The 22,305-nt window shown below is 47.9% G+C and overlaps 1 protein-coding gene and 1 pseudogene across 2 annotated transcripts in view; both read right to left on the bottom strand.

The window, feature by feature from the left end:
• Nucleotides 1-22,305, bottom strand: part of SYN3 (synapsin III) — a 459,136-nt gene that overhangs the window by 27,580 nt on the left and 409,251 nt on the right. For both annotated transcript variants that reach the window (XM_060305487.1, XM_060305486.1), the window contains exon 8: nt 1,091-1,233. In XM_060305487.1, the coding sequence (XP_060161470.1) occupies nt 1,091-1,233 (143 nt within the window). The remainder of the gene's footprint in view (nt 1-1,090; nt 1,234-22,305) is intronic.
• Nucleotides 10,527-10,927, bottom strand: LOC115852876 (CDC42 small effector protein 2-like; annotated as a pseudogene).

Genomic DNA, 22,305 nt, shown 5'->3' with positions numbered 1-22,305 from the left:
ATTCCAAGTGGAAACAACAATACTCCAAAGTGAGACAGAGAGGACCTGGGGCAGATAAGACCTCTCTAAACACCAAGCCCTCCACCTGGTCAAGAACTCCCGCTCATCCTTGTAACCGCAGCTCCAGCGTGAGTCATCCTTTGCCTGAACCACCCCCGGGATGAATGTGTGTTGGATTTTCTGGCATTCATCCCTTTTCTTTTAGTCACACAACCTCTATTTCCACTGGATAATGACCTGCCCATATTGCATGCTATCTTGGTGGGACTCTTCATACTGCTCTACATTCCTCTAACTAATAAGCATGTGACCACAGTTGGATTAATCAGCACTGTTTCCACGGAATCACAATCTTGAGTTAAGCCCTGAACATGATTAGGGCAGATTCACTTCCTAATGGGGTGCCACGAAGACTGTATATTACTTCTGGCTACCCAGATTCCTGCGGCTGCCCTGGACCCTAATATGTCTGAAATTGATAATTTGGGGTTTTGTTAGTTAGTTCTGATCATTCAGCTAATAAATTCCCTTAAAAAAAACTCCACCAAATTAGTCAGGTACGGTTTTTACTAATTGCAGCTGAAGAAATCTGATGTAATCTCCTTCCTGCTCTTATTTGTCCCAGAGAAACCCTTTTGCAGCCCACAGCCCCAGAGCCATCTTCTTACAAATACAGGTCAGATCATGACACTTCACTGCTCAGAAGGGAAGAGAAGAAAATTCACAACCCTCAGCAAGGCATTCCTTGATTTGTCTCTAAGCCTCTCTTCCATGTATGTCTCCTATGACATGCATCAGGTATATACTTGGAAGCATGCCAACAGTCTTTCTTTCTCTGGGGGAAACAGGCGTCACTTGGGTAGACAGATTTCTACCCTGGGATAAGCCATGATGGAGCATCAGCCTTCCGCTGTACTAACCAGAGAAGAAGGTGGTAAAGGAGACAGAAAGGGAGAATAATGATGTCCCTATGGGGTCTCTGCTCTGGGGCAGAGAAGACAGGGCATGACGTGTATTTTTAATCTCCGTTCTTCTCACACTCTGCTCCTACCCTTCCTCCCAGCTCCCCAGCCCCTGCCCAGGGACTCACATGTAAGCTTTGTAGTTGGATCCAATTTTCTGGATGCGGATGTCGTACTTGGAGTCGATGAAGGCCTCGGTGGTGGCGTAGGTTTTGGCCATGGCCACCATGCTGGTGATGTCCTGGTAGTCATGCTGGTTTTCTACTTTGATCTGTGTGGGAGGATGAGGGGTTGAGTACCCACCCACCCACCCACCAGCGTTCACTGGGCACCTACCCAGTGCTGGGACCCAGGGCTGCACCGTATACAGTAACCTTGAGAAGGTCGCCTGCCTGGCAGGGGAGGCAGACCTAGAAAACAAGTCACCCCACCACTTCCTGTGGAAGAGAAAGGCAGCATTCCACCTGGGGAGTCAAGGGAATCTTTATAGAAGGGGTGGGCTCTGAACAGGGTTTGGAAGAATGAACGCGATTCTCACATGGACTATGGAGCAGGTGCGTTCTCTGGAGAGGATGGAGGATGGACAAGGCAGAGGCAGGAGGAGCCCGTAGGGAGGGGGGATGGGCCAGCAGTTTGGACTGGCCAAGGGGGCAGGAGGGTGGGGGGATGCCTGAAGAGGGTCTTCAGGGAATAGACCATGGAGGGCCTCAACAGCTTTGGTAGGGGCTAGGATGCTAGCCTGAAGACTCTGCAAAGCCACTTGACGGAGAAGAGTTTAAACAAGAAAGTAGCCTAATTTGTGTTTTAGAAAAATCACTCAAGCAGCTGTGTAGAGGGTTGGATGGAGGGGTGTGATGTGGGATAGAGAGAGACCAGTTAGGAAGAAGAGAGTATGTATGTGTGTATGTGCATGTGGTGTGCATGGGCAGGGTGTGTGCATGTGGGTTGTGTGTGTGAAGTGTGTGGAGGACGTGCGTGTGGGGTGTGTGGGGTATGTGGGTGGAATGTATATTTTGTGATGTATATGTGTGGTGTTTGCATGTGCGTTGTGTGTGGGGTGCGCGGTGTTTTTGTGTGTGCAGTCCGTGTGTGCATGTGTGTGTGTGGGAGTGTACACGCACTGGACATGGCTAGCTCTGCTAGTCCAAAGGCCTGGGGGAGAAACTCGCTCACACTGTTTACTGGGCTGAGGCCAGGAACATGCGGTGGTGTCCTGGGGTCAAGGAGAGGTCTTAGGAGAGCTTCCAAGGCCAAGTGCAGGGGAGGAGGCCAAGGCGTTGTGACAGCGATCTCAGGACATAACAGAGGCTGACTCCCAGCACCTGTGGACAGCTGGGTGGGTGCTCCCTCCCCTGTCGTCCTCACTCGGACAGCAGAGGGGTTCTGAAGCTGGGCCAGCAGTGGGCAGAGGCCAGATCCACTGGGGGGCTGGGTGGGTGCTGAGTAGCCTGGGTGGGGGGTGGTCCTGGCCTTACAGCCTCTTCTAGTCCTTTTCTGCCCACCCTTCAGGCTCAGCAGTGCCCTGACCACTCCCTCCCTCCATGATGATGCCCATCCACGTCTGCCCCAACTTCACAACTTACATGGCATCTTCACAGCCCTCCTCTGGGACCCAAAACAGGATTGTGAGGCAGGCAGGGTGGCCATTATTATGGCCACTTAACATGGGGAAAGGGAGATTTTTCTCCTTGTCCAAGGCCATATAGCAGCTAAGCACAGAGCTGGGAATGAAACTCAGGACTCCAAAAGCACAGCTGTTCTTGGAACAATCTCAGGGTATCTACAAGTGCACGCCTGCGGTCCCACCCCACGGATCGTAAACAGCGAGGGGGAGGGAGGCTTGGCAAACCTTCTCTCTTCTTGGCTCTTTGAGCAACCCAGCCTCAGTGGCAGGGGGCCTCCTCCCACCGGAGGCCGAAGCTACCCTTTGTTCTAGGTCCTCTAAGGCTCTGACTGCCTGCTGTTCCCTCCTCCCTCAGTAATAGGACCCTTAAGTTTTACCTGGGCATCTGGTCTCTCAGCTAAAGATTATTTTGTTCCAGTCTCCTTACAGGTAGATGTGGTCAAGTCTCTAAGTCTGGCCAGTGAAACTGTGAGTAGATGTGATGCGAGCAGCCTCTGGGTGGTGCCTTTAAGATGAAGGGAACCCTCCCTTTCCTTCTCCCTTCTCCTGACTGGGATGTTTACATGATGGTGGGAGCCGGGGCAGCCTTCTTGGACCACAAGATGGAAGCTGCATGTTGCAGATGGCTGACTAATAAGGTGGAAGGAACCTGGATTTCCAACACCATGGAGTCCCCAGTCAGCCCTGGATTGTGTATGCTCAGACTCCTACATGAGAGCAAAGTAAACCTTAATCTCGTTTAAGCTACGGTTATTTTGGACTTTGTTAAAGCAGCCAAACTATATTTCTGCCATGTATTTTTCATCTCTTGCCCTTTATTGATTCTTTATCCTTTGGATTAACATGATCATGGATCCCCTAATCTCAAATTGTTCCTGCTTTTCAATACCTCAGTTACCACTGCTCTCTCTGTCTCTACATCCTCATTTCCCACTCACTCCTAAACCAGCTCTCTCTGGATGTCATTCCCCACCACTCCACCGAAACTGATTTGGCAATGGTCACCTTCAACCTCCTCATCGGCAAATACAATAGAGCTCCCTTTGCTCCCTATCCTGCTTTGGCATTCTATGGTATCTGAAGCCACTGAACTTTTCGAAATTTGGTTTTCATGCCACTATTTTCTTCCCTTTTTTTCCTGGCAACTTCTTCAAAGTCTATATTGCTTCCTCTTCCTTCAACAGCCCCTTGAAGGTGCTTGAAATACAATATAGGTGCGTGAAATACAACAATCCAGCTCATTTCCTGGTACGACAATGAACTTGGCTACAGCAACAGGGTGGTGGACCATGGCAACTTCTTCAAAGTCTGTATTGCTTCCTCTTCCTTCAACTGCCCTTTGGGTGGTCATAATGTTTCATTCTCAGCCAACATTTGGGATCCGGTAAAGAGAGAGTCAACGAAATGAAAGAATGGGGGTGAGAGCTTGCAGGGACAGCTTGTCTAATTCATTTTTGTCACTGGGTGGATCTGGAAAGGACCAGAGCCACTTCTGGTTTCCTAGTCAGAACAGCATACACTGCAGGCTGTCTCAGAGATTTCCGGTTGTCCACAACATCCATTCTCTTCTTCTATAGCAGTGAAGCACCTTGGTCTGGGGCTGCATGACCATCCAGAATAAATATTACACCTCCCCATCTCCCTGGCACCTGTGTGTAGTCATGTGATCATGGTTGTGTGATCACGTTTTGGTCAATGAGATGTGAGCAGAAGTGGGGCCTGAACTTCCAGGTCTGCCTTATAAGGGAAGTTTGTGTGGGGGGATGCTTTTCACTTCCTCCTTTCCTCGTCCTGCTAGCTGCAGTGGGCTCCACTGAAGACCTTGTGTCTGAACGGCAACACCCCAGGAAGGAATGATCAACAGGATGGAAGGAGCCTGTTAGGTGAGAGAGAAGGTCCTAGCTTGTTTAAGCCACCTTAGGTCTTTGTAACCGCAGCCGAACTTCATCCTTAAGTAAATATTTGCTGAATTCATCATGCATGCATTCATTTATTCACAGGATAGACAAAAGAGAGCAAAGAGAGAAAGTATAGATGTAGAGGTTTAATTATTAATGAATTAGTGGTCATCCCAACCTCCCTTTGTGAGCCCTTCTCTCCTAGAGTAGTCGGGTTGTTTGGGGTGGGGAGCTCATCCTGCCCTCTTCAGGACTGAGCAGGTAACCCAGGTTTCTCATACATGGGCTAGTAATTTTGTTCTCAAATTGTGTGATGTCTGAGCCCCATAAAACCCGGCTCTCCCACTGGCTCCACACATGTCTGTCTCCCCATTAGACTGTGAGCTTCCTAAGGACAGACAACATGTCTCGGTCCCAGTTGTAACACCAGTGCCTGGCATGTTGCAGATTCTCCAGATGTGTTTGCTGGATTGATTTTAAGAAGCCTGGATAAAGATCTGCTTGTAACTTGGGAGGAGGCAAGCGGATGGAAGGAAAAATAAGGGTGCTTGGAAAAAGGCAAAGAAAGTGTGTTTCAGGGAAACATATTTTATAAGATGAATTTTTCTGTAAATGCTCAGGCTGGATTCCACACTCAGAGGTTTACCGCTTCCTAGTGTAGCGCCAGTGGTGGAATCAGTTAGCGTGAGCCCAGTACTTGTAAGAGGTTTACAGCTTCCATTGTGAGCCTTGAGAACCTGGTGAAGTCAGGGACCCTGGAGAATGGAGCGGGTGGCCTGGTGGGTGGTGTTGGAGGGGACTCTGGGTGGGTGCTCAGGCCATAAAGGGAGGTGGGGTGAGGAGCTATTGAGGACGGCTAGCCATGGGGAGGGTGGAACGGCTGCTGGCCCGGGGAGGGAGTTACTAGCTGGAAACCCCTCCAACTGTTCACAGAGACAAGCTGAAAACAGGAAGCTTGAAATGAGCTGTGATTCAAGATTACCCATTTCCTGCTCTGGGGACCCGTGCCGGGGTGCCACACGAGCTCCTTGACTCTGAAGTCTCACACTCTCACGCTACCTCCCTGTCCCCTCTACGCCCCGTCTCTTCTCTCCTCCTTCCTCGCCCTCCCTCCCTCTCCTCCTCCTGGGCCCCATCCTTCTTCTCTCCCACATCCACTGCCTTCTCCCATTCTTCTCCTCTTACTTTTAGTATCATTTTCCTCCTCTTTGTCCCGTTCCCTCTGTGTTTTCCTTTGTCACCTCTTACTTCTCCCGTCTTTCTCCATCTCTCCTTTTCCCCTACTTCTCTACCTCCCTCCGCTTTCCCTGACCCCTTCTCAGTGCCTGTCTCCTTCTTCCTGCTTCCCTTCCATGCCACCCTCACCCTGCCTCCCATCTCTCCTACCTCCTTTCCCTCACTGTTTCCCTGTTCAGTTTCTCACACTTTCCTCCTCTCCAGCTTTGTGAACTGCTTTACCTCCCCGGTGTGAGTGAGTGGGTGAGTGTGCGTGTGAGTGTGTGCGTGCACACCTGTGCTCCATCAGCAGGGTGAGCGAGGAGGGAGAGTGAAAACCAAGGGAGAGGAACTGGAGAGAGGAGTCAGGGGACAATTCCGAATCTCCTCAGTGGGATTCATCTCAGAGGTCTCCTACTCCAAATCCCAGCTGGGATGGGCAAGTCATCTTCTACAGCCTCGGAAGACTGTGCACTATTTGCTTGAACACCTCTAATAACAGGGAGCTCACTACTGGGCAAGGCGGCTCATACCATCTTAGGGAACTTGTTCTACTGTATATTAGACCAAGAGTGAGCGAATGCTTCCAGTGGTTGATCATACAGGGTACATCTCGGCGCTCTGCCTTGTGTCTGCTTTTCATCCACTGGATGAGAGCCACTCAGCTGTGCCTAAGTCACTCTTTTCTTTAACCCATCCCAATGTGAGCTGGTTCCAGACCCTTTACTACCTTAAATGCTCCCCTTTGATACTCTCTTAAACACTATGTGGTGTCCAAAATTACACACATACTCCAGATGTGGTCCTACCAGCTGAGATTGGATAAGACCGTCACCTCACTCTTTCTGGAACACATCTGGCCTAATCCTACCTCAGGGCCTTTGCACTTGCTGTTCCTTGCTTGCATGGCTCACAGCCTCACTTCATTCAGGTCTCTCCTCCAGCCTCACCTTCTCAGAGCTGCCTTCTCTGACCACCATGTGTGAGGTTACTCCTCCCACCCAGCACTCCTCATTCACATTACCCTGCTTAATTTTTTTCCATAGCATTTCCACCACCACTTCCTTATCTATTTATTTGTTTGTTGTCTTTCTTCCCTACCATTCCACTGGGATATAAGCTCTGCAAGAGCACTGTTGTATTTCAAGCACCTAGAACAGCAGGGAAAAATAGGCGCTCAGTAAATATGTTTTATGATCGAATAAATATATGTAAGTATTTACAAATATGTATTGAGTGCCCATTATATTCAGAGACTAACTGATCACTTTTCCAGGTACTATGCTGGGGCTGGGGGTGCAACAGAGAACAAGGTTTATGATTCTCATCCACATGGAGCTTTGTGCCTATTAATTATCTTGCTCCTATTAACGTAGCTAAATAAAATATTAGCATTTCTAAGATCCATGTGGAGCTTGTTCTAAGCTAATGTCTCTAGATCATTTTTAACCACAAGATCCTGAGAATCCACATCTCTCCAAGCTTGGACTTGAGTGGTTTTAATCCCTGAGTAGGACTTTATTTCTACCTTTGCCAGTCTTGGTTGGAATCCAATATTGATTCTGTCGTCTGACCTGTTAACTCTCCCTCTCAGCTCTATGTCATTCAAGATTTTGGTACACTCTTCCTATACATGTAATCCAGCTCTTTGATCTTACCTAAGTTACTTCTCTGAGCTTTAGTTTCCTTACCTATTAAAGGTGATTATAACAATTACCTTGCAGGATTATTATGATTTTTAAATGGAATTGTAATGACTGTCAAAGGACCTACCTAGCATAGCGCCTGGCACCTAGTAGGTGCTCAACTAAAGTTGTTTATCTTTAATTAGATAGTTGTTGAGATTCTTTGCTGACCTTGAACCATCAATCAATGCTTTTTTTTTACAGTTATTTATGCAATTATTCATCCAGTGCCAAAGCTATCTCCTGTATAGTCATCCAAACTGATGAGGAAAAGTTCTTCTTTTTAGATGAGTGCCAGCTAATAAATGCAGAATAAGTAAGAGAATGAGAATGTCAGCCTTCTGCAACAATTATGTTACTGCAACAACAGATCTAGGCAACAATGCTCAATGCCAAAGACCATTGGGAAAGACTGATGGAGAACTCCCTAATGCGTATATCAGGCAGACAACACCTGAACTCACAGATCAGTCTTAAATCCTAAAAGAGAGATAGTCAGACATGATTACATCTACAGATATGCAAGAGAAACACTCACTACCACCTATGAAATATTCTTGCCAAAACCTAGAACTTGAATCAGACCAAGTCTCTATATTCATCCACCAGGTTATAAGAAATGCAGACACTGGAAGAGCACCACAGAGCTGTAATCAGCTGAATTCAGAAGGTAGGAAATTCTGCAGGAAAATGACCTTTTCTCCCCCCTTCCAACAAATAAATGACAAGAAAAACAAAACCGAACGAAGGGAACTGCTGCAGATCAAAAGAGCCTTCCATCATTCCAACCGTGCGAAATGTGAAGGCTTTATTTGGATATAATGAAAGAAAATCAATTAACATAGGACTACTGAATACTGACTATTTACTAGATATTAAAGAATTATTACCAAAGTTTTAGGTGTAAAAATAGTATTTGGCTACGGTAAAAAAGAAGTCCTTATGTATTAGAAATTCATACTGAAGTATTTTTAAAAAAATATTTGTTCATTTATTTATTTGGCTGCATCAGGTCTTAGTTGCAGCATGTGGGCTCCTCGCGGTGTGTGGGCCTCTCTCTAGTTGTGGTGCACAGGCTCTAGAGTGCGTGGGCTCAGTAGTTGTGGCGCACGGGCTTAGTTGCCCCACATTATGTGGGATCTTAGTTCCCTGATCAGGGATTGAACCTGCGTTCCCTGCATTGGAAGGCAGATTCTTAACCATTGGACCACCAGGGATGTCCCCATACTGAAATATTTACAGAGGAAAGGATGTGATATATGGGATTTGCTTTAGTATAAGCTGGTGATCCACAGAGACAGAAAGTAGATGCATAGTTGCCAGGAGCTGAGGTAAAAGGGTAACGGGGAGTGACTGCTAAAGGATATGGGGTGAGGAAAATGCCTTGGAATTATACAGTGGTGATGGTTCCTCCTTGAGGAAGCCACTGAATTGTACTTTAGAAGACAAATTAGTCACGTGAGCCAATTCCTTAAAATAAATCTATCTATCTACGTATACACTTCTTATGGCTTCTGTTTCTTTGGACAACCCTGACGAATGCACTGTCTCAACTAGAGCTGCAGCAAGAAGACAAAGATGCCACCTCCCAAAGTGATCTGTGACAGAGACCACTATGGCCAAGAACTGGTAGATTCACCCACGTTGATATTACAAGGTTGGGCTGCTGGAGATTAGAGATTCTGAGACGGTGATTTCTTAGGAAAGTTTATGCCAGACTACCACTCCTCCCTTGTGCTATGTCTGGTAGGAGCTTCAGCGGGACGCCCAGCAAGACTGCTATGTGTCTGGTGCTGAATCCTTCCCAGGCCATCTGCAGGTAAGCATCCTGCCTTTGGTTTATCCAGGCTAAGGATGCACGTGCTTCCTGTGGCCACAGGTGGGTTGTGTGGAGAGAGCAGCGCCTGAAGGAGAGCGGCACCTCCACTGCCACCACCGTGGTGCAGGCCACATCATCCCTCTTTGGACTGCTGCAATCATCTCTTTTAAAATTCCTCTTGCCTAAGCCAAACCTCAGACTGATTTCCTCAGGCTCTCTGGGTGTGGGCCAAGTCATCAGTATTTCTGGAAGCTTCCCAGGCAAATGCGTGCAGCCTAGGTTGAAAAGCTTATATGATCTGGTTCCTGGTCATCCCTCTTTTGCACTCAGCCAAACTTGTCCCTGACTTACTGCTTTTGTACTTGCTATTCCCACTGGTGGAATACTTTTCCTGAATACTTTCCCATGGCTGGTTTCTTCAGGTCTCAGCCCAGATGACCCCTCAGAGGCTTTTCCAACTACCTGATATCAAGTAGCTACTCCTTCCTGGGAAGTCTGTACTGAATTATCACTATTTTTTCTTACCATCTTTGACTATCTGAAATTACTCATTTGCTAATGTGCTATTGTCTCTCTCCTCTATTAAAATGTAAGCCAAATAAAACCAGAGCCTCCTGTGTCTTGCTAGGAGACAATACAACAGAGTGTTGAAGAGTGCAAGCTCAAATCCCAGCTCCATCACTTATTAGCTGCATGACCTTGGGGAATTTACTTAGCTTCTCTGTGTCTCACTTTCCTTATCAGCAAAATGTGGGTAACGTGTTTTTTTTTTTTTCTGAATGCAAGCTTTTCTTTTATTATAACTCTAAATAAAAGTCATACTTCTAAAATAAGCTACAAATTGCCTTTTTTTGTGAAACTGATGTGACTTGGTGCCACAGCTAACCTTTCTCTCATAGTAGCAGTATCATCAGCCCGTGGCAGCAAGGAAATGTTCATTTCTGGCATCCCATGGGCTCCCACACAAGCAGCTTCATAAAGCATGCAGATACTACTCTGCTGAAGTTTCAAATGAATAGAAATGATCATTGTGCTTATGGGTCTCATACCTTCCAAAATATACATAAATGGTGACAAGTTAAAATAGCAGTTCTTTGCTTACCAATAAAATCATAAGGCAGAGGGGTTGGAGCTGGAAAGAGAAATTGTTAAAAATGCGGGAAAAAATGCAAAACAGTGCTAGCATTCACAAAAAAGATCATGCTAAAATCAGATCCATATTGATAAAAATCAATCATTAGGCCACAATCCAAAGAACTCTGTCCACGAGTCCAAAGGCATGCATGCCAGCTGAAGGAAGTGCAGGATTCTTCAGAGCAGAATAGTAACGTGTCACTGGAGTAATCACAACAGGGTGAACAAGACGCCATCACGTGGAGTAGGGGTCTGGGGCTATCCGGCCTTCGTGTCCACGAGCTGCATCTGCACGTTGGCAGCCATGCCACCCCCGTAGCCTCCCTTGGACTGCATCTGGTTCTGAATGGAGCTAACGGAATTCATCCCACTGAACACAGGTCTCCTGACCCAACGTGAGCCATGTGCACAAAGTTTGTGGGCTCTCTAATCATACCTCGGTCAACCCGCCGGCGCATTTTAGGTTGAGGCTGTTCTGCAATACAGCAGTTGAAACACAACCAGAATTCACTCATGCTTACAGTCCAAGTTATAAATGAGCACCAGTGAAGTTTCCAAATCTCAACTCAGGAAGCTTCACAAAGCAGGCTTCTCAATATATGTCCAACGATGCCAAAATAATAACTTTATTACTTCTCTGTGTTTTTGTTCCTGGAAGTCAAGTATCTTATATAGTCAATCTAACAAAGAAAAGGTCAGATTGTTTCTCTACAGAGACTAGTTTCTGAACCACCAGGAAAGGTATAAAAATTGTTGTCTTGACTCAGGACCTTAACAGGTAGTCACTCACTCCTTGTCAATAGAGCTATCTCTGGGTTGAGAACATTCCATAATATGCATACAGATGACTGTAGACTCACTGTCAGTATAAGTTGTTCCTTGAAGGTTTCTTCTCATTTGGGTTCGAGGTTTTACTCAAAAATCCACACACTCACAACTGGCCCTATCGTAGCCTTTGTCTCCACTGCTCTCGCTCTGGCCACAGTCGCTCTCGGGCAGGCTCCGCCGCTGCCGTCCGCCCACGCCCGCAGCTGCGCTCCCCAGCGCGCTCGCCGCTCAGTAACTTGTTAATATGAAGAAACTACTCCTGATCAAATGTGGATGGCTTGGATTGTTGTTGAGCATTAAATGAGATACATGTAAATAGTTTAGAAGAACTCTTTGTTCATTACAGGCATTCAATAAACGTTAACTATTATTATCGTTCCTTTTTATACCCTTGACACCCAGCATAGTGTTTGGCACACAGCAGATGCTCAATAAATATTTGCTGAAAGAATAAATGAAGGGGCCAGTCATGGGAATAGCTGGGTAAAGAGAATCTAGGCAAAGGGAAAAGGAGGTGCAGTGGCCCTTGGGCTGATGCTCCTGGTGGAAAAGAGACTCACTCACAAGCATTAGCAGAAAACTGAGCCTTGACATCTTTTTGTGGAAGCTGAGGGCTAATAGGGATTCAGGCTTGAGGAAGGGCAATCCCACTTCCTCTTAAAGGTGAACACTGGGAACGGGGTCAAGATCCTTCCTAGAAGAAGGTTTGGAATTCAACTTGATAGACTTGAGCAATTGAAGTCCATCGCCCTATTTCAATAGCCTAGAAAACATTTCGGGCAAGTGTGACCGGCGGCTCACTCCAGCCACATCCATCTCCCTCAAGTTCCCATAGAAGGCCCACTTTGGAGCACGCTCCATCTGGTGTGATGGCTGGGACAAGCTTGTTTTTTTCAAAGCTAACTATTTGAGGCAATTTACTGAACCAGGTTATTTACGAATAAGCTAAAAGCTAAGAGGGGATCTACCAAAAATAATAACTGTAGCTTCAGAACACTTGCTCTGTGGTCTCCTTCTGGCAATAATTAGCTGGTTGAGCCAGCTGGATATTCAGGCCACTCCTAGTTCGAGATAATAAAACCGTAACTCTGGCTCACAAATGGATGCTTGTTTTTCTGTTTTTATAACAGGAAGGCGTTCTTCCAGCTCATTACAAAGTGGTCTATGCTCGTTAAGAAGCTAATTAGATGGAGTGAAGGGGAAGAGCTAAATCTCAGTTTTCCCTCCCAGTAAATGTTTTCCAGTCTTGCCCCACCTAGACTCTCAAGGCAGGACTAAGCTGTAGGTTCTGTGCTTACGTCATTAACGTCAGGCCATGCTTACAGAGCTTAGCTCAGAATCTTTCCTGAGCTCTGCATCAAAAGCTTCAAAGAGGTAAATGTGAGTTTCAAAGAAGCCAATGCAGAAATTCTGAGACTTTCTGGATTTATGATGCCCATCTCAGGAATGATTTCAAGGCATTCCAAGGCCAAAAGAAGTACTAAGCAGCTTCATTTGTTAAGTAGTTAGAGCTAAGAAGCTTAATAAATATTTATGTTCTAACAGCTTAGTAACTGAAATAAACAATGCACATAATATTTTTATTTCATTCTTAAATAACTACAATTACTTACAAATGAGATATGTGTGCTTGCTGGGCACTGCACAAATTCCCGAACCTTAGAATCAGAGAGGGCTCTTCACCCGCATTTCCTGCTCCACACTGATTTTCAGAGCACTTGCCTTTTAGCACAACTACCGCCCAAAACCCAGTTTTGCAAAGATGTGACGTCATCGAAAGGAACATGTTGTGATCTAATGTTGAAACTGTGAACCACCTCGACTAGTAATTTGCATGGTGTCTGACCGTTGCCCAGAACTGCTGTGTTTCCCTTGAAAATTAAAATCTACTCTGCTGCCCTAGGGCATTGGGTGCAGGGTTTGGGAACTGTAGGCCTAATGTTACTACTTTTGGCACCCTCCCCCCAGCAGTGAATAACACAAGCCTCTGGTGCAACATCCCTGGCGAACAGCCTGTCTGCTCCTCCTGTGAAACGGTAGGTCTGAGAAACCCACGGGGGCGGGATATCCAATAAACCCATCTGTGCTTTAAACCAGTCCCTATTTTAGGAAAATTACAAGGATACTGCGCTTTTTAAAATGATGTAAATTCTGTTCTAGATTGACTCATCAGGACCAGGCTCTTAGGTCAAATGTGGGTTAGTTAACGAGTGTAAGGAGACTATTTGGACTCGTCCTTGAACGTATCTGAAATAAAATAAAATGTTATCTAAGTGCTGTATTAAACAGATAATCAAGGCACAGTCCCTGCCATTGAGGAGGTCAGTCCATGGGAGAGACAGGTACACGGACAGGCAATTCAACAGAGGGTGACGGATGTTGCAACAGAGGCCAGGTGTGCAGCACAGGGACCCTGATGCACCCTGGGGTGGGTGCCAGGGAAGGTTTCCCAGATGAGGTGATGGATTCTACTCCAACTTTCTTTGTCATGATTATGAAGAAGAGGATGAATTTAAAAACAAAGCTTCTCTTCTCTTCTAAATCACAAAGAAACAGTTTGAAGTGGGTGTTGGCGCAGGGCTTTATATGTATCTCGTTATTTTCACATGTATTCTTTCAAGATATCTATTTCTTATTGAGCACTATCTATGTGCCAGGAACTGTACTACACAGTCCACCTACAGTATCTCATTTAATCTTCACAAACAACCCTAAGTGCTTCCAGTCACGATGTACCCACCCGAGCCCTGTCTCTGTAAACAACCATAAAACTGGAAAAAATTAACGAGGCAACTGTTTTGAGGCAGTGGGAACAGGCCATGCAAGGCTGATCCCTGAGACAAAGGACATCAGGAGGTGGGCCCCATGTGGGCCCGGCCCCTTTCCCAGCCTCCTCTCAGGCTCTCTGCATGCGCTGGTGACACTGGCACTTCCTCAACTACCCCAGCTCTTTTCTGCCTCTGGGCTTTTGCATGTGCTGTTCTCTCTCTGCAAGGTTCTCCACTCTTGTCCTTGCACGGCCAACTCGTTCTCATTCCTCAAAGCTTTGCTCATGTGTCACCACCTCAGAAGTTCCTCCAACAGCTCTGCCATGTTTTTCTCTTTTAACAACCCGTTCTTCTCTGGCCTAGTACTGAGTAAAGTTTACAACTGTATTTCTTTGCTCATATATACCCTATCTGCCTCTCCCACTAGCCCATGATTTCCAGTGCTAGCACAGCACCTGGCATGCAGTAGGTGCTCAATAAAGAGATGTTGAATGGGGACTTCCCTGGTGGTGCAGTGGTTAAGAATCTTCCTGCCAATGCAGCGGACACGGGTTTGAGCCCTGGTCCGGGAAGATCCCACATGCCGTGGAGCAACTAAGCCCGTGAGCCACAACTACTGAGCCTGTGCTCTAGAGCCCGTGAGCCACAACTACTGAGCCCGCGTGCCACAACTACTGAAGCCCGTGTGCCTAGAGCCTGTGCTCCGCAACAAGAGAAGCCGCCGCAGTGAGAAGCCTGCGCACTGCAACGAAGAGTAGCCCCTGCTCACCGCAACTAGAGAAAGCTTGCACGCAGCAACGAAGAACCAACGCAGCCAAAAATAAATAAATAATAAATTCATTAAAAAAAAGAGCTGTTGAATGAATAAAGGAAGGACGTATCAGATTGGTCTCTCCCTTTCCTGTGGGAGGTGGGGGAAATGGGGAGACAGGGAATTCCTCCTCTCCTTTTACAAAAGTCACAGAAACTCAGAGACCATATAGGGCAGATCTGAGAAGGCTTCGTTAAGGAGTTGGGACTTGAAGACATGACCACTCAGTCAATCCTCCTGGTATCCATGAGAGGGAGATGTTATCCTCCCCATTTCACAGATGAGGCTCAGAGAAGCGAAGGACATGTCCAAGGTTTCCCAGCTAGTAAGTGGAGGGATAGAGACTCAGATCTGGTCTGGTGAGTTCAGAACCCCACGATCTGTTCACGACATTGCCCTGCTTTGAAAGCAAAGGATCGAGGCAACTCTTCTCCTTCCTATCTTTTTCTCCCCCCGCCCCCCGCACCCCGTATCCTCACCTGGCTTTTTGCAAACTCTACTGACAGATGGACTTGAGCTGGCAAAGGGTAGTTCCTGAGAGCACAATGGGGCAGGTGCCCAGTCCCTTCCTGGAAGGACCTGGGGAGGACAAACTCTGCCAGCCAAACTCCACAGCTGAGGTGTCCCCCAGCCGGAATCATGGCCTTGATGACTCAACCCAAGGGCCCCTTGGCCAAGGCAGCCTATGCCAGGGACCCCGGCATGGCTGAGGCTAAGAGCTGACTCACAGAGCAGGCTGCCACCACCTGAATCACCCACTCCACCTCTGGCTGGAGAGAAGAGGTTGGGGGCTGGGGTGGGGCACTGGGCTAGGACCGCGTGACTCATCTGGTGAATAAATAATAACAATGATTGTAATAACAATAATGATGGACCATGACAGCTACTCTTAATGAGTACTTTTCATGAGTCAGGTGCCATTCTAACAGCTGCATATTAATTCACATAGCCTTCGTAACAATCCTATGTAGTAGAGCTATTATTTCCCTATTTCACACACGAAAAGACTGTGGCCCAGCAAGGTTATGTAATTGGCTGCAGGACCCAGAGCTGGCATGTGGAAGTGCTGAGATTCCAATCAAAGTCTGTCTGACTCCAAAGCCCAGCCATTCATTCAATAAATATTGAGCCCCTGCTATAAGCCAGGCACTGTCGTGGGCACCAGGGATACACTGATGGGGTTGAGAAGTTAGTAAACAAATAAATATATGACATATTAGGTAGAGATGAACATTATGGGGCAGATAAATTAGGCTAAGTGGGTGGGGCTTACAGGGGTTAGGGTGGGGATGTGATTTCATATCGAGGTTGTTGGAGTTCTCCCTCATAAGATGGCATTGAGCAGAGACCTGGAGGAAATGAAGGAACGAGTGATAGGCCTACCTTAGGAGGGGAAGGATGAGTGCCAAGGCCTGAGGTTGACCTTGGATTGCTGAGTGTGTCTGACGAGCAGCAGGGAGGCTGGTGTGGATGCAGATCAGAGCAGTGGGGCAGGGGCACAAGTCACATGGGGTCCAGAGCCATTGGGAGGATTTCCGCTTTTACTCTGATGCTGGGGGGAGCCAGGGAGGGCTGGGGCAGGGAAATGACACAATCTGACTTACAATTTAAAAGGATTCCTTTGCTGTGAGAAGACTAAAGCAAGGGCTAAAAGGCAGGGAGACCAGTTGGAAGGCTACTTTAACAACACAGGTAGGAGACATCAGTGGCTTGAAGCAGGGTGGCAGATTCTAGAAATATTTTGAAGGTAGAGCTGAACGGATTTGCTGATGGGTAGGACCTGGGATGTGAGGGAAATGCAGGACTGAAACATGAGCTCAAGGTTTCTGGTTGGAGCAACTGGAAGGATGGGTCCCCTCTCCCCCTTGCCTCCTCCCCAAATGGGAAAGGCTGTGGAAAGAGCTGGTTTGGGGGGAAAACTAAGTGCTCGGTTGTGTCCATCCTCCGAGGTCCTGGTGGATGTTTGGTCATGCAAGTCTGGGGTTCAGAAGGGAGGGCTCCCCTGGAGATTTAAATTCATGAGTCAGGGATGTACAGATGGTTCTGAAAGCCATGGAACTGAATGAAACAGCCTACGGGCGGGGAGGAGCTAGAGGGGGGTCAGAAGACTGAGCCTTACGAGCCAGGGTGTAGAGGTTGGGGAGATTAGAGGGAAGCGGCAGAGAGGACAAAGGTACAGCCACGGAGGCAGGAGGAGAACCACAGCTCTCTCTGTGACACCATCCTGTTAAGGAACCCAGTGGGCTGAGGCTTCCCAGAACTCTGGACTTTTCTGTGCAGGAGAATGGATCTGGGTGTCATTCAGGGGCCACTCGATTGCTCTTCAGCCCTCTTCTCTTCCTTAGGGTGAGTCTAGGTCCTTCCCTCCTATTCTCTCCCCCTCTCTCCTCCCTTCCTTTCTTCTTGCCTGGTTTGCAAAGTGCCTCCATGTTCAGTTCCCTCCTGTGGCTGCTCAGGGGAAGCTGGAGGTGTTCAGAGCAGGGCATCATGGGAAGGACTGCCATGTCACCCCAGAGCGCACCTTGGGTTCTCAGCAGAGACAGATACTCTAAGACGGTTCCTGCCTTCTGCAGTGAATCCTGTGGTGTGCCACCCGGATCCCCCCTTAAGGACAGAGGCACCTGTTCCCTGAGCTGCCTGGGGTGGTGGCTGCTGAGGGCTCATGGCCGCATTTCTCCCCAGGAACTGCCCTCAGCTAAGGGGAGATGCCTTGCCCAAGTTAACACCACATTCCTAGGACAGCCCACATCCAGTGACTGATTGCGGCAGGAGTTCAAGGGCCCAGTCCCTTGCCATGATTTGGGACAATTCTGAAGGGCCATCTCAGCTCTGGAACTCCTCATGGAGCCAGCTGAGGTCCCTACTGTAACTGCACTGCAGTTCAACTTCTCCCTCTGCCTAATCTAATCCTGCTTCCCTCACTTCCCAAGGCAGTGTTCCCAAGTGCAGACCCTAATGTGCAACGTGTAGCAAGTCCCCATCTCAGAGTCTACTCAATATCGATTCCCCGCTTCCTCCATCCTAATAGAACCCCAATTTTGTTTAGGTATCTACCCATCTCCACTCAACCATGGGTTTCAGGGGGAACTGAAGCTACTCCCCATACAAGAGGTGAATCCTGATTACATTCAGTCAATCAGAACACAGCACGCTTCTCTCACTGGCCCAGGGCTGGACTCATGAATAAACTGTCTCAATGAGGCAGAAGAGAACATCTCACTGCATGATGGACGTGAACAGGGAGGCACGAAGCATATAACCCAGAATGCCACTAGCAGCCAGGGTAGGACAGAGGAAGCTGCCCAAGAATGAAGCTGGGCCTGAGGCCAGCCAGCAGAGACAGAACGAGCCTAGGACCTCGGTGACACTGAGACACTAATCCCCAGGCTTTCAGAGTGTTTAAGCCAGTTTGAGGTGGAATTTTCTGTTACCTTCAGGGTCGATTCATTTACTCGCTACTGGCTGTCTAAACCTGCTTTGCTGGCCCATGGGTGTGTCTGCAGGAAGGTGTTCTCGTTGAGGCTCTTGTCTGAGGCACGATTTTTCCCTCCGAAGGGACTTGGGGGCACGGGGTCCTTTTCTTCAGCAGCAGCAGAGTACCTTTAGGTTGGGGGAAAGCTATCAGGGGACTCTCTTATTTCCAAACTCCTGCAGTTTCCTTCCATGTGGAGGGAGTGACACTGCTGGCCCATCTGCCCCTGTCATTCACTCCTCCTCAAAGGGTGTGACAGACTCAGATCAGAGGGTCTGAAGGAGAAACGGGGCACACGTAGGAGCCCAGCCCATTCTCTTCTCCTTTATCTTTGGGAGCTGTCTTTCCCACAAACAGCATGTAATCTGCTCTGCTTCCCAGACTGTAAGTGTTTTGAGTCAGGCCCAACATGGGGAAGCCTGAGGCAGCCCAGCAATGTCTGTGTTTGATGGGCAAATCTGCTAATTCTGGGGTTTGGTTTGAGAAGCCATTTGCCTGCACACTTAAGCCACAGTCTTTAATACCTTTATTTGTACTAACGCACTTGATTTTTCAAATTCCTTACGATTACTACACCCCGGCAACTCCCACAGAGCCTGCAACATGGCTGACTGGCTGGAAAAGGGTATTGTAGGAGCAAAGTCAAGCATGAGGCTGGTCGATGACCTTTAATGCTTCTTCCAATCCCAGACTCAGTGATTCTATTATCTGACAAAGAGAAGTACCTCAGTTGTGTTGAAGAGACAATCCCCTAACACTTAATTTCAAAAGGCATTCATTCAGTGGTTCCTCATAAGAGACCTTCCACAATGAATAGCAAATAGCACCATTGCTAGTGGTTTTATAAAAGTTGCCGGAATCTTCCCTTGACCCAACTGGAACCTCTCTCCTGCCCTTTCTCACCTTCCTTGCATGACCTCCTGGCTTTGTGGGCTGAACAGAGGGCAGCAGGCTCCTTGCAGAGCTCATTAAGGTCTGCTTTTTACTTGCCTGAAAGCCATGCTTAGTAAATCTCCTTTCTGGGGTCTGAGAACTCGACCTTCGGGCAAGGCACCATCTTGGTTGACTTGCAGGGTTTTGACTCACCGTGAAATGATCGCCCTCTATGTGCCAGGCCCTGACTGCAAGCCCATCTCCCCTGTGTCCCTGCCTAGCACCCCCCTTTGTCTGGGCGTTTCACAGGGAGTGTCTCGACCCTGGACTTGACCGCTCTGCCTCCCCGTCAGCACTTCTTGGCTAAGCTGCTCCACCCCACTCTCTTTTCTGCCCAACAGGAGAATAAAGGGAGCCTCGGAGCCTCCTAGCCGGATCAGATTCCAGATCGTTGTGATGAAAACACACTAAGCCAGGCAAACAAAGCAGATGCTCCCTCAGCCAGGCTTGTTATGTCCACCTCTCTGTGGACATTTCACTGCTTCGGGCCATGTCTGTCTGCCAGTCGCCCAGGGTCCCTCCTTCCCATCGGGACCATCAGCCTGGGCTTTCATGGCAGGGGCACACGACCAACCAAAACCAAGAAAAAGAACACTGAGGGCCAGGAGGCTGGGAAGGGACCTCACTGGGTGACCTTGGGCAAGTAACCTTCCCTCTCTGAACTCCTGGCTTCAAAATGAACCATGCTAGCTTAGGTTATAAAAGTAAACCAAGGGCAGCATTGTCCACAATAGCTAAGATATGGAAACAGCCTGTGTCTGTCAGTGTATGAATGGATAAAAAAATTTACGGTGTGTGTGTGTGTGTGTGTGTGTGTGTGTGTAACTGAGCCACGAGAAAGAAGGACATCCTGCCATTTGTGACAACATAGATGGACACTGAGGGCATTATGCCGAGAGAGACAAATCAGGCAGAGAAAGACAAATACTGTGTGATCTCATTTATATGTGGGATCTAAAAAAAGCCATTCGATAGAAACAGATTGTAGAATGGTGGTTACAGGGGCTGGGTGGGGGGGAATCGGGGAGATATTGTTAAAGGGTGTAAGTATGCAACTAGAAGATGAATAAGCTCTGGGGATCTGATGCACAGTGAAGTGATTATAGTCAACAATACTGTATTATATATTTCGAAGTTGCTAAGAGAGTAGACTGTAAACGTTCTTACCACAAAAAAGAAATGATAATTATGTGATGCGATGGAGGTTTTAGCTACGCTAAGGTGGTAATCATATTACAATACATAAATGTATCAAATCAACATGTCGTACACCTTAAACTTACACAATGTTATGTGTCAATTATATGTTAATTTTAAAATGTAAATTGAGGTTAAGAGTGTGGTCTCTGAAGCCAGACAGCCTGGCTTTGAACTCTGGCTCACCAAATGCCAAAAGGGGGTTACTTGACCTCTATCTCCCAGCTCCCTCAACTGTAAAGTGGTAATTAGTACCCAACTCAGGCGCTCTAGATAAGAGGGGTAAGTTAACCTGTGTCCAGTCCTCAGGCAGTGCTGGCACATAGCACGCTCTCAATAAATCATCATCACCCTCATCGTTCCTAAGAGGCTCACGGTCTGTAAGGGGAGTCTGGCATGTAGCTGAAAGTGCACCTAGGGTTCCGATGGGGCGGCAGAATTCTGCACAGGCACGGTGCAGGCACAAAGTCGGGGTCACATCCACTGAGGGCTTGGGGAGAAGTCCAGGGAACTCTTGAACTTGAGCTGAGCCTAGTGTTGAAGAGGCTGACACGGTGTGGGGTGATCATGGAAGATAAAAGAGGGAGGGAAAGGCAGAGGAGCGTGAAACCATCTGGCGTGTTTGGGGACTGGAGAGGGAGTGGGTGTGAGGGGCCCTGGGTGTGCGGAGGCCAGTGCTGAGAGGACCCCAGAGGGTTTGGTGGATGCTGGGGGACCTTGCAGGCTTTATTCATGGATAATGTGGAGCTACTGCTGGGTTTTAAGTAGAGGAGGGATGTAGCAGTTCTGCGTTTTAGGACCCCAGTTCAGCAGACACTGTGGAAAATGGATGGGTGGGGCCCGCCAGGAGCCCTGGTGAACATTTATAGGCAGTGATTGCTGTAGTTCAGACCAAAAGTGATGCAGAACTGACCTGAGGCAGAGGGAAGAGAAAGGCAGGGAAATGCAGCGAATGCTCGTGGTGGATGTGGGGTCCAGGGAGCCAAGCAGGAGAACCCTGTGCTGAGTGCTGATCACACGGCGGCCATTGCTGGGAGCCCTCTGCACCGGGACTCTGGCCATGCGGCAGTGAGGCCCAGGGAGGGTGGAGTAGCTTCAAGGTCACACAGCTGGTGAGCAAAGGAGAAGGATGCCTATCCACAGTCTGGTTTCAGAGCTCCCAGGCGTGACTACCGTGCATGGCCGCCGCTCTACAAGGATGGCTTTTATCCAGTGCCTTGCATGCGCCGGGCACTGCTCTAAGCCCAAGATCACCCAGCTAGTAAGTGGCAGAACTGTGATTCAAACCCAGACAGTGGAGCTCACGCCTTATCACCATGCTGAACTAGTTTGGGTGTCATTCTGATTCAGGTGAGGCCACAGGAGTGGATGCGATTGTCTAAGGCATTGCTGTCCCTACAGCCACGTGTGTAATTCTAAATTTTCTAGTAACCACATTAAAAAAGGTAATAATAAAAAAAGATGAAATTAAGAACATGTTTTATTTAACTCAGTGTCTAAAAACATTTATCATTTCCACGTGTAATCTTTATAAGAATTATGAATGAGGTAGGTTCTCTTCTTGGTACCCTAAGTCTTTGAAATTGGATGTATATTTACACTCACAGCCCATCTCAATGGAGCCACATGTCAAGGACTCAGCAGGCACGTGTGGCTGGTGGCCACTGAATAGGACAGCGCAGGCCTGAGGAGTCACCTACAGTGAGAAAAAGGGAGGGACAAGGATGGGACCCCAGGGCACCCGGACAGAAGGGCGGAAGAGGGGAATGCAAAGGAGGTGAAGAAAGTCTGGCTGGAGAGGAAGGAGGAAAGGCAGGTGAGAGTGGTGTTCCAGAAGACGAGGCAGAACTGCATTCCAGGAGACAGGGCAACCATGACAAATGGCCAAGGAGCAAAGCAACGGGCTTAGGACTTTATCAGATTTGTCCATCTGGGAGGCATGAACGATCTCTGCCAGAG

Source organism: Globicephala melas, chromosome 10 (genome assembly GCF_963455315.2).
Source record: "Globicephala melas chromosome 10, mGloMel1.2, whole genome shotgun sequence".
In the NCBI taxonomy this organism is placed as follows: domain Eukaryota; kingdom Metazoa; phylum Chordata; class Mammalia; order Artiodactyla; family Delphinidae; genus Globicephala; species Globicephala melas.
Note: the sequence above shows the minus strand (reverse complement) of the source record. Positions and strands in the feature narration are given on the sequence as shown.